Source organism: Pseudophryne corroboree, chromosome 12 (assembly GCF_028390025.1).
Source record: "Pseudophryne corroboree isolate aPseCor3 chromosome 12, aPseCor3.hap2, whole genome shotgun sequence".
Classification (NCBI taxonomy): Eukaryota; Metazoa; Chordata; class Amphibia; order Anura; family Myobatrachidae; genus Pseudophryne; species Pseudophryne corroboree.
The window spans coordinates 157,674,696-157,687,944 of record NC_086455.1 but is presented as its reverse complement, the minus strand read 5'-3'; the positions used below and the strand labels follow the sequence as shown (position 1 = coordinate 157,687,944).

Here is a 13,249-nt window from a genome sequence, read left to right as displayed (position 1 = left end):
CCTCTGTGTACATTGCAGGGAATGTGCCGTACAGAGGGGGGCACTGATGCAGCCAAGGGCTGCCTAAGCGTCAGTGCAGAGCCTATAGGCGAGTCTCCCTGCCCCACAGCCAGCCGGCAGGTAAAGCATGCAAGCTACCCGAGCTCTGTTAGGAGGCTGTGGGATGCAAAGAAGGGAGGAGTTACCATTATCCTCTCCTTTAATAACAAAGTCCCGCCTTGCAAGTTTTTGAGCGGCTCTTTTTCCTATTCAGAGCATCCCCAGCCAAACTAATGCCCTCTCCTACCCTGACGTCAAAGAACAGATCACAGGCAAGATTAGGAATTTTTTTTTTTTTTTTTTTTTCATTTCTCTTATTGCAGCAATTAGCTTGGGACTGTATAAAAGGGCTACAGAAAGGGGGAGGGAGGGAGAGGGGAAATCTGGGGACAAAAAGAGATAGCTCTGAGACACAGGAGCAGAGAGAGAGATAGGGGTAGGCAGAGGTAGAGTGAGGGGTGGGGAGAAAGTGCATTCAGATTCCTCAACAGCATAAAAAAAGAAAAAAAAGAAAAAAAAGAAAAAAGTATCCACCTGGTCTTTCAAACTTCAGAAACTATTTAGAGCTGGAGAGGAAGCAGCTGAGGTTCCTCTGTAAGCAGGCACCTGCCTCAGCACCTTGCAGGTTGCCACCGATCTGACACCTTACTCAGCTCTGCAGGGTTGGATGAGGGAAGCAAGGGCAGATAGTAAGGGGCAGCAGCACTGAGGGTTGGTGGATTGGGGGTGGGGGGTGTTCCTCCCACGTGTGCAGGTATGGGTCTGCTAAGCGTGGACCTGCTGATCACCCTGCAGATCCTACCTGGCTTCTTCTCCAACTTCCTCTTCCTGGCTCTGTATGACTCTGTTGTGTTGGTGAAGCACGTGCTCCTTCAACTGAACCGCTCCAAATCCAGCCAGAGTCCACGGCGCCGGATGCTCACGCCAGAAGGTCTGCGCTGTGTTTGGAAAAGCTTCCTATTGGACGCCTACAAGCAGGTACGCCAGCATAGTAAATGCCGCCACTTTTCATTTCGGTTTTTGTTTTCCTGATGCTGCAAAGTTCACATGGTGACAGATACCTGGCAGGGAGACCTCTATTTAGAAGTACACTTTGTTTTTGTTTTTAATGTATTAAGAGTTCCAAAAAAAAAAAAAGTTGCAAAGATCTGGATAGATCAGAAAGACGCTGTTACGTTACTTTGCAAGTGCTATTGCTGCAGATTGTTTCTAGTAAAGTGAAATAAGACTAGATACCTGGAAGGGCTCTCGGCAGGTGAGTGCTCTCACGTCTGTATAACCGAAGCCAGCCCTGGGGACCTCATTAGCCCCCACTCTCCTCCTAGCAGCACGAGAGGTACTGTACATTCCTCGGGTTATTAGGCACAAAACTCAGATCACTGCCTGGGGGAATCTGCAGTTTATGTAATAAAAGTCGTTTTTATTTGTGATTCGGGGGCTCTGAGCGGAGGCTGCATGTCAGGGAGAAGAAGTGCCACATGCTGTATTGTTTGGGTTGCCTGCATGAGGTTTTGCAGACTTTCCGCTGGTTGGATAACTACTCACGCTGATCATTGAGACAAACTGTCATGTAAACCTCAGCAGACATTTCACGCTGCCCTGTGTGGCTTATCCGCCTGTTCCTAAGCGCTGCTCTGGGACGGCTGGAACGTATTATCGGACCCCCTGCCTGGGAAATGCACAGTTTTACAATGCACAGAGTAGAAAGCAACTGGGGTAATGTTTATCGGAGGAATCGGTCTCTGCTGCAACGTGTGAGAACCGTGGAAGAGGTCTCACTGATGAATGCAGCATGAGAGAGACACGTGGGTTTCCCTTTAGGAGAACACATATCATTTCAGTAACAACAAACTCGCAAGTGGCCTTGATACTGGCCAGATGTCTGCGTTATTGCACAGTCTCCGTCACACTGGCATCCGACAGGAAGGGTCCCAATGCCCCAGCAGCCAGCTGTTACCTGTAACTGCCCTGAGCCTTTTCATTTGCACCACTAGAGGGTTAAAAGCAACCCGGCAGATTAGTGGTGGCTGTGTGCCATCGCAGTGTTGATATAAACAATCCTTGTACCCACAGCCCTTTTATCACCTGTAACTTGGCACCGGGGGCAAGGTGCCTCAATATCACCCTCTGGTGGCAGCACTCTAAAGATCACATGTTGATACTATTATAAACAAACTTATAATTTCCAGTAACGCTTCTCGGCAAAGGTCGGGCAGCTGTTGCGAAATGTAATATTAACTTAAAAACATTACGGTAAGGTGTTTTACAGTTCATTACTGTAAACTATGGCACAGAGCCTACCACACAGATAATACTTGTTATATAGGATGTGTATACAGTACCCCGGTAGTTTAGGCAGGTATAGGTGCTATATGGAAAACCTTATTATAGGTTCATATTATTTGATACGATATCATCATAAAACACATGAACCCAATTATTTCCAGTGTCAGTCACGACTTTCTAAGACTTGGCACCCAGTAAAGCCAGGCAGCCTTGGGCACCCAGTAAAGCCAGGCAGACCTTACTGGTCTTCCCAAACATAGGCTATCACCACTTCAATCCATTTTAAATGCAGCTGCGAGGCTAATCTTCCTCGCCAGACGTTCTTCATCTGCTGATCCGCTCTGTCAGTCCCTCCATTGGTTACCGGTATTCTACCGTGTCAAATATAAAATACTTTTACTTACATACAAGGCTATTAACCAAACTGCACCATCATACATCTCCTCACTCATCTCAAAATATCTCCCTACCAGACCTCTCCGCTCTGCACAAGATCTGCGTCTCTCATCCACATGTATTACCTGTTCCCACTCAAAATTACAGGACTTTACCCGGGCTTCACCCACTCTGTGGAATGCACTCCCACGCACAATAAGACTCTCCTCTAGTCTCCAAACCTTTAAACGTTCTCTGAAAACTCATCTCTTCAGACAAGCCTACCAAATTTCAGACCCACACACATAACCTTCACAGCTTCCCTATCAAGTTACATCCCCTCTGTACAGTCCACATAAACTCACATTTTGTCTTCCAACATTGCTGGGTGATCATATCATATAAGAACCTAGCAACCTGGGGAACCATTATGTGACAGGTAGCATCTATCCTTGTGTATCAATGCCTATTTCCCTATAGATTGTAAGCTTGCGAGCAGGGACTTCCTACCTCTGTCTGTCTGTCTGTCTTTGCCCAGTTTTGTTCTATAATTGTTGTTCTAATTGTAAAGCGCAACGGAATATGCTGCGCTATATAAGAAACTGCTAATAAATAAATAAATAAAGGACAGGCATTCCCTATATTCCAGTCCTGATCAAATCAACCGCAGCACAACTATCAGATCTATTTCACGCCGTAGACAGAGATCTGATGAGCGCTTGGGATCTAACTGCACAGTTCCAATACCTTATGATTGGATCACTGGGAGTCTTGGCTCTCAGTGTCCCGTCATACAGCTGTGCTGCAAGATCTTTGCCAACGAGGCTTTATTAGACTGCATGCCTCCCGCTGGCACTCGCACAACTCATTCATTCCCGGGAACCGTGCGCTCAGAGTCCAGGGAAATACAATGATGGAGGTAGAAGGATTAAAACTGAAGCCAATCTGGCCAACAGTGCATGCCAGCGTCATGTGTGCCCAAACTGTACTGAGATGACACGCGGGACGCATGTCCTGGCATTCTCACTGCTGGATTTGGGCTGGAAGGAGATTCGGTGGCCGCTGCACAGATATAAGGCGTGGGAAGGGTAAACAGACGAAACGCATTCAATGTGCCAGAGATCGCACCTCGGATTTGCCATATTTTCTTTCTTTGGGGTTTATTGTTTAGCAATTTGCTGAATAAGGGAAAAACATATCACTTAGCTACAACAGGGGTGGAGACGAAATGCAAACTTTTTTGTTCTTATTTCCACTGGTGTTCTCGAGTAATATCTTGGCATTCATTAATGGGTGAGATCCACAGTGTCTCCAGGGAATGCGTAAACCACGGTGAACCTGCCAGCTGTACAAGAGCTCCCCTAGGGCAGATCAGTCTGTTTTGCATTAGTGCTTTAATGCGTGTGCAAAAAGGACTTCTAGGCAGAAATGTCTAAATCTAGGCCTATATAGGGAACTTTACGGCGGGGTACGGAACGCTCCGTTACTAGGAAGCTGTAGTGAGCTGGTCTGCATTACTTTCCATTCCGTTCAACACACACACACACATACACTTAGCACTGGGCAAGACAGACGTAACACTGCACCAAGAAAAACAGTACAACTCATTTTATGACGTGGTCCCAGTACAGCAGGTTTATTGCTCCCAGAGCAGCGGTACAGGTGTTTCTCGGGCGCGGAGGAAATATTTCCAGCTCGTTATGTGGTCCGGGAGTGAGCAGCAGTAGCTCTGAGGTTCTAATCTTCTTTTGAGAAATGTTTTTGCAAGTGTGTACTTTCTGGTTTGCGCTCTTGGACTGTGCGGTGTGTGTCTGGAATTCTCGATTGCCAACAATTTGTTTCTGGAATACCTATTATTCATCTTAAGAAAAGAAGGGGGGGGGGGGGACACACAGTCTCACACACTGTGAAATAAATCTACTTCTGCCCAGCACCTAAGTAACCGGACAGGTCAGCCGATGTGACTGAACTCTGCACATTCTAGGAAAACAGAGGAAGTAGTTGAATGACCTTCCCGTGCATCAAGGCTGGTATACGGGAATGGATATAACATCTGCTGATGCATGGGGAAAGGCAATCTAGACACTGCAGCAGGATGAGCGTTCGCTGTACTGAGCTGTGAAACTTGGAATACCACTATGGAGTGAGTGGAGACTTGGCTCCATTCTCAGATGTTCCAATGTGATTTTCTTAAGTGAAAAGGCAGCGGTGTTGCTTTGCGCATGATCAGCTGATAGTCTTATGGAAAGAAAATACCGTACATCTCTCCTCTATTACACAGTTTACTAATATAAAAGCCATATAGAAATATATGATCCTTTTGTGTCAGCCTACTACAGTCATTATCCAGTTAGAAGACAACCATGATGATGATCTAATGGATTGTTATATACCAGGGTACACTAACTCCTTAGCAAATGTCAATAAACCATTCTGGTGGGACTTGGGAAAACTGGTGCAAAGACCGAGATATCAGAACATTACGGAAAATGTCCAAAAATGATCCCCATACAGTTTTTCAATATTTTATTTCCATAACTGCCCCCCAATGTGAAAGCTAATTGTGCATGAGGTCCCTCCGTTATCTGCAGATTTATTAGCAAGAGTAGGAGTGTAGAAGGTGGCTGAGTGATCTACAGAACATCTCAGGGGTAGAGCGCACCACTTCAGGAGAAAGGGGTGCGTGTAATCAATGTTTCACCACAATGCAGTGGAACCGTCGCGTCCATGCATGAAGCATTTAATCAGTATGGTGTCCTCGGGGGTTAAGCCAAGCGCAATAACGACACAGGGAAAAATTGCATAAGCAGGAAAAAATGAACATGAAATGGTGAGTGCCAATGGCTTTGGTGTTTACGATGCCGTAAACTTTTAAGTGCTTTTCTCACAAAAGTTTTCCAAACCCTGTGTGGAGCGTGAGAACAGAACCTCGGTCACAAGCCAAGGGGGGAGAGTCAGATGGGAATGGTTTGGCCACACTCTGGGGTCAGGAACCAGCAGCTGACTGACTGACTCACGCTGGACAGAGCAGGGAAACTCATCCACTCACCCAGGACCTGGTGTCTGGGGAGTGGTTACGTCAAACCCTCAGAAATTGGGAAGGTGGGGGTGGGGAGGCGAACTGTGTGAGCAAATCTGCCAAAAATAAAACTAACGAGCGTTTGCGCTTTTAATGTCTCTGTGGTTAGTGATGTATTTACAAAACACAAACTTTTCTTTTGTCTCTTGTAAATTGTGCTGGGTTTGCAAAAACAACCATTATATGTTACAGCTGGTGTTAGTCCACGATGCTGGTACATATCCCAATTACTCACAGAATTACAGCAGGGACGATGTATTGTGAACTCAACTCAGGTCATGTGAAACAAACACTAAAATCAGTAACTTAGAACAATGGGGCAGATGTATTAACCCAAACTCTTCTCAGGTCCAATTTCATCACTAGTGTCTAGAATGAGTCCTTCTTCCCACCCACTAATATTCCCATGTAATATCACCAGAAACTTTCTGCCTCCTGATGTTGTTGAGTGTGTAGAGGTTGATGGCCAGGTTTCCTTCTGACAACTCTTCTGTACCGATGTACGGTGGACCTCTTGGTACCGGTATATGACCAGATCAGGAACACGTCTTCCAGATTTTCTGTATCTTCCAGGTCTTGCCGTTACTTTAACAGATCCTTTTAACTTCCATTTGTTAGTGATGTTTCTGAGAGTTGGATATTGCAAGCTAGAAGCGTTTAGATCTTTTTAATGCCCCACTACCAACCAAAGGTCTGCAGCAGTCACATACTGTATCTTCATACTCACGTTCCCAGTCAGCGGATTAGTGCGACCATGAAGGGGGATGAGAGTCGGCAGAGCATCCTCAGAACTTAGAACGGTCAGAGTCTGGAATTGTCTTCCACTGACTTTGAAGTTAATCAAGTTTTGAGAATAAAAATACAAAAAAGTATTCATTTGGGGGAATCGGGAGCCAAACCTTGCGCATATGCCAAATTCAGAGTTTTATTTATGGTTCTCAATATTTTCGAATTCAGCAAATAAACCACAATTGTGTACTAGACTGTGCAGAAACGTGGCACGCTTAAGTCTGTACCCTGCAGAGCACGTATTAACCCCTTTGCAACCAGTGAAGTGCTATTTGAACAGGGGTGCCCAGGTTGAGCTATACATGCACTGAACAGATTCTTCATACAATCACAGATGAGGGACCAGTTCCCATTTCTCATTCCAGGTACAGGAAGGAAGCCGAGCTTGGAGTTTTATACTCTTCTATAATATGACCTTGGGCTAGAGTAACAGGCTGCTGGGAGACGCCAGGTGCAGATCCAGATTTAAGGGGCCTGTCGCTCTCGCTAATGATGTGAATTTACTAGCTGATATGTCTGGCTTGATTTCAGTAATAAATATTAACCTATTGTGGGACAGTAGCTTTCCTGATAACAGCAATGGACATCCATAGTGTATCACACGGAATCCTATCACTTGATCACCTCTAATGGTCTAATGGAAGAAACTTTAGTGCTTTTCAGCCGTCTCTATATTTACTGGGGTTCTAAGGGCGGCAGTTAGGTAGGTTTATTTTAGATTTTTCCAGGAACTGCTGGAAACCTCCAATTAGCTGCTCTTACTGGGGACACTCCCTGAGCGGGGGGAGAGACGGGGGGGGGGGGGGGGGGGGGGGGGGGGGGAATCACCTGATGCATAAACACAGACATACAAAAAGCAAATATATGATGGTAAAAGCAAACAGTAAAAAAGATAAAACTTTAACATTCGTAATCAAATAAACATAATAATCCTTATTAAGGATTCACTACAATTCATGTACGTTTTCGAAATGGTATCCGTTCACATGGTCGACCATGTTATGGTCGACAGTTATTAGGTCGACCACTATTGGTCGACATTGACATGGTCGACATGGACGACACATGAAAATGGTCGACACGTGAAAGGACGACACATGAAAAGGTCGACATTAGTTTTTTTAACTTTTTTTTCTTTTGGGGAACTTTTCCATACTTTACGATCCACGTGGACTACGATTGGAACGGTAATCTGTGCCGAGCGAAGCGGGTAGCGGAGCGAAGGCACCATGCCCGAAGCATGGCAAGCGAAGCGAGCCATGCGAGGGGACGCGGTGCACTAATTGGGTTTCCCAGTCACTTTACGCAAAAAACGACACAAAAAAAGTTAAAAAACTCATGTCGACCTTTTCATGTGTCGACCATTTTCATGTGTCGACCATGTGTCCATGTCGACCATGTCAATGTCGACCAATAGTGGTCGACCTAATGACTGTCGACCATAACATGGTCGACCATTCAGACCGGAACCTTTCGAAATATACTATACAGTTAAAGCCGCCCAGTATTTCTGTCCTGCGTGCCAAAAGTGACATTTCCCAGCAAGCAAAGAAATAAAATCAATGAAAATGCATTCGCCCCTGCGCAGCAAAGCAAGGTTTGCAGTAAATGAGGCACTTTGTGACTAATACAGACTGAATATGGGTTCTGTAATAATCCCACCAACATTGATAACATGCTGAAAAAGTGTGAGTGCATTTTAGCTCAATCTGGAGTGACATCTAGTGTAGCCATTATTTTGTCTTCGCAGAGTAACAGCAGAATCAGGAAACCTGGATGCAAATCTATTCACTTAATCCACTTTCATGTGCAGTGCAGGGTAATAAGGGGCTGATATACTGTACGGGCTATGCACAGTTGCTAATTTAAGCATCATGGCAAATAAAAAGGGACAATGTATCAAGTAATAGCCTAAGAGGTGTATTCATGAAGCAGTGAAGAGTGGAGAGGTGAGCCAGTGGAGAAGTTGCCCATGGCAACCAATCAGCTGCTCCTTACAACTGTATAGTATGCAAATGATAACTGTTACTTTAATGGGCAACGTCTCCACTGGCTCACTTCTCCACACTTTTCACTGCTTCATGAAAAGATCCTTAGATCTTTCCAAGTGCACAACGTACATCAGTCAGTTAGGGGTCTATTTACTAAGCCTTGGATGGACATAAAGTCTACAGCGATAAAGTACCAGCCAATCGGCTCCTAACGGACATGTCACAGGCTGGGTTTGAAAAATGATAGTTAGGAGCTGGTTGGCTAGTACTTTATCTCCATCAACTTAATTTCCATCCAAGACTTAGTAAATAGACCCCTTAGTGTTTTGTTGAAGCTGGCAGGAGATGTAGTCCCACCACCGATGACCGTCTCAGACATTAACCTAACACACTGTCCATGCTTTTCTCCATTTCAAATGCTGTAATCATTTTCCGCACAGTAATCACGGATTCTCTCCTTCTCTCTCCAGGTGAAGCTGGGAGGTGATGCGCCAAACTCTAACGTCATTCATGTGTCCAGCAAGGCGACATCCAATACTGCCGCCAAAGCAGGCATGCAATGCCACCTTCTTGACTTCGCCAGCTCAGAGCGCCCTCTAGTGGTCAACTTTGGGTCAGCCACCTGACCCCCTTTCATAAGCCAGCTGCCAGCTTTCAGCAAGCTGGTGGAGGAGTTCTCCAACGTTGCCGACTTCCTGTTGGTATACATTGACGAGGCTCACCCATCAGACGGCTGGGCTGCTCCTAGCGTGGCCTCCTACGAAGTGAAGAGACACAGGAGCCAAGAAGAGCGGTGCGCTGCAGCCAACAAACTCCTGGAGCAATTCTCCCTCCCCCAACAGTGTCAGGTGGTAGCAGACTGTATGGACAATAATGCCAACGTGGCTTACGGGGTCACCTTCGAAAGGGTATGCATTGTGCAGAAGCAAAAAATTGTCTACCTTGGGGGTAAAGGGCCGTTCTTCTACAACCTCCGGGAGGTGCGGAACTGGCTGGAACTTACATTTGGAAAGATGGGAGCGAGTCGCGAGGAGGGAGTATAACAAGGCGCCAGTGTATTCTTGTTGTGGACTATACATGGACCCTGTGTCAAGGCAAGATACTGACCACACTACACAGTTCACTGCAAGAAGCCACAGTCCAGATGTATGAAAGTATCCTCAATGTGACCCTAATCTCTGGCAGACCTCAAACCGCTGTGTTTTTCCTCTTTTTACAACAATACACAGTAGAATAGGCAGAATTTATGAAGACGAGGGTGTGGTAAAAAGCTACATACTGAAGGATCTCACTTAAAACAAAATAAGAATAAAAAAAAGGGAAAGTTAGAAGAAGACCAGCAAATGTAGAGCCGACATCTGACAGCTGTTGTAGAGGCTTTGTAACCCTCCCTCGTTCATGGGAAAACTTTGCAAAGAAATTACATCAAGAAGAGGAAAAAACAGCACAAACATCCCATACTGAGTATTTATTTCTACGTTTCCAATGTTTCAGGTGTAGCTTATGTTAGTCTCTTCGTTTAACATAATTTATTGTGTTATAAAGCCTGAGGCACACATATCGACAGGGATCCAGAGTTACCTCAACAAGGGAACAGTTGCATCAAATTAGAATTGATGTATACTGCTGTCCCAAGAGAAATTATCTGCAGGTTCCAATGGTTTCTGTGGTTTGTTTTATGGGTGGGAGGGTGCAGCGAGTAAGATGCCGTCATGGGGAAGAAACAATAGAAGCAACCACTCATGTGCCCCATGCGTTGGTCATCTCCGGCGCCAAGGTCCGGGCAATACTGCGACAGGGGACGATGAAAACAACACAAATATCTCCGTTGATAGTCTGAGGCTGGTCCTGATGGGGCATAGTGCCTGGAGGGATCCTGCAGACATACACAAATTCATATACAAGGACAACGGGCATGCCTCGACAAGGACACAGCGACCTATCCGGCAACAGTATCCGGCCCTGGGTCAGGCTGGCTCCATGGTCACACAGCACTGTCCTACCAATGGGCGAAGACGCCTCTCTTTCACACCCACACAGCATTTAATTCCGGTCAGGGACACACATTTACCACTGTATTTACTGTAGATGCTCCATTTTCCCCGAACCACAGAACCACGCAGTTCATGTTCATCTATCCAGTACAAGTTTGACAATGAGAGCAAGCTTTGGATGCTGTATTTCTGTATCAAATTTGCACCTAAAAGCTATTTGAAACACTTCTAAATCATACGTACCCAATTTGGTCGTTTTGCCAGATTCCTTTTCTTTGTCGTAAAATCTTCACAGGTGAAGAATCGTCAATGGAAAAGGTAGAATGGAACGGACAAGCCATTAGAGCATAACGTATGCATAATTATGTATCACTATGACCATAAACTGTGTACAGAAACCTGGTCTAACAGGGGAGACCTATAAAAACTATATTCTAGAACAGAGGTTCTCAAACTCGGTCCTCAGGACCCCACACAGTGCATGTTTTGCAGGTAACCCAGCAAGTGCACAGGTGTATTAAATACTCACTGACACATTTTAAAAGGACCACAGGTGAAGCTAATTATTTCACTTGTGATTCTGTCAGGAGACCTGCAAAACATGCACTGTGTGGGGTCCTGAGGACCGAGTTTGAGAACCTGTGCTCTAGAACAAAAATGACCACATTGACATCCAATTTACCACTTTCCTCTTCCTCTAATGTCATAGAATTTTCTCTATGAGATCCTAGGAGGTGGCAACTTGAGGTTAACAGTCGATAATCCTGGTCCAAACCAGTATATATATGTCCGAAGACCTCCCCCCATATTATTACATTGATCTCTATAAGAGGTACAGATACGCGGCAGCAAAGGGGCAGATCGTTCGTTAGACACTGTGGAGTAGTAATGACATCTGAATGAAAGAACCGTGTTCCTGGTGGACGACGTCAGTAAGTAGAGGAATAACAGAGATTAACGTAGTACAAATCAAATACACAGGGAAAACGACATCTACTGTATAACTTCCTTTTCCTCGGGTACGTTCACGCCTCCAAGGTTTTGCACCTTTTAACGGATGCACCAGCAGCACCTTGCACTAGTGTATCCATCACAGGGGAAAAAAAAATCTGCGTGCTCTTCCCTCTCTGTCTCATAGCGACGCAGTGAACGCATGTACGCCTCCCACCGCGTTAAGGTAACCAAGTGACCTTCTCTCACAAGTGCCATTTAGGGAGTTCCATTACTTGTGGTTGGTTTTAACCCGGGTTAATGTCAAAGTATTGGATAAAAAAAGCCTGAAGGGCGAAGAGGTGTGAATGAGCCCTCAGGGGTTCTTATGGAGAAAAGGAAGTTTAAAAACTACAAACTTAGTGAACTGAAACCCCCCCCGGAACTCATTCCATGTGTGACAACTGTGGATTATTGCACAGGGAGGGTGAAAACAAGCAGTCTGTAAGGTATCGACATACTGCACCATAGATTATGTACTGTATTGATATCCTGTCGCACTGTAGCATAACGGCATGGTAGATAAACCCAACCCTTCTCATCTCTCTCACATCTCCTGCAATCCTCACTTGCACATCTTCGTCTTCTCCCTCCCGTGCCAGGGACTAATTTCCCCGTGCCACCTTACGCACGGGGCCATCTTGCTGCTGGGCCAGCACATAACACGTTCAGCTGTTTCAGTAAGTGCCGGGTTAGAGGAGGGCTTCTGTTTCATACCTGGAAATAATGTGGATTTATTTTGTTACCACTTTATACGCTTGAACTTGTTATGCTGTGATCACCAAAAGTGTCTTGCTACTTAACAATCAGCTCGCAGGAGCGTGCAAACGGCGTCCTAGCAGATTCGCAGCACTAGCGGGACTTGTGCCTCTGGAGTGGTCATTTTTGTTACCTATGTTCAGGCCGATGCTTAATTGACCTATGTGTATTTTATACCTTATTTTTATTTTTTGCAAGGAATTCTCAAACTAGATAGAAAAAAAAACAAAACAAAAAAACTTTGTGTACTCTTTTTATATGACGCACCAGCAATACGCCACTGGCAATCAGAGAGCATGACGTCATGGCTCTGTGTGGCTCATCTTTTGCCAAAATGTAACCCATAATACTGTATGAAACAGGGAAACAGGACATGGAGTGCGAGGTTACCTAGAGCCATAGAGGAGAGCAGACAGTACTGGCCTGGGGAAGCTAGTGACATGAGGCAGACAGCGATGTGGGTATGAAGGACACCATTGAAAGAGACTAGTTCTCTGTTGGTGGCTGGATGGTGTCACGTCACTGCCCCGCTCAGTCGCCATCCCCAGGACTCATTCTCTCCGACACTCATGTTCCATACTACTGGTCATCAAGCGAGAACCCAGACTCTTCACAATAAGGTGCTGTAACAAGTATCAGTTAGCCAATCTTTTTACTTGTATTTTAATAAAAATTTTGGGGAAAGAACAGCCGTCCGTTCAGTGTGGTTTCTCTCAGTTGCGATGTGTTTGACTATCAATCAAACTTGAATACACCTCTTACGTCCCATCCCATAGTGTTTACTCAGGATGCTGCAGTGCAAATGCGGTCATGCGAGGTCACGCTCCATTTGTGTGCGAGAGTGGACAAATCCGAAAACGGATTTGCACATCGAGATGGCTGACAGAGACAAGATGGGAATAAAGTGTAACGCTTCAAAGATGGGAAGAGATTGGCAGGTTTGGCCG

The 13,249-nt window shown here is 45.5% G+C and overlaps 1 protein-coding gene across 1 annotated transcript; it reads left to right on the top strand.

The window, feature by feature from the left end:
• The first annotated feature begins 227 nt into the window (after nt 1–227).
• Nucleotides 228–12,989, top strand: DIO2 (iodothyronine deiodinase 2). Its single transcript, XM_063948218.1, has 2 exons — nt 228–1,017; nt 9,030–12,989. The coding sequence occupies exons 1-2, from the start codon at nt 796–798 to the stop codon at nt 9,600–9,602; spliced, it is 795 nt and encodes a 264-aa protein (XP_063804288.1). The 5' UTR covers nt 228–795; the 3' UTR covers nt 9,603–12,989.
• Nucleotides 12,990–13,249: the final 260 nt, after the last annotated feature.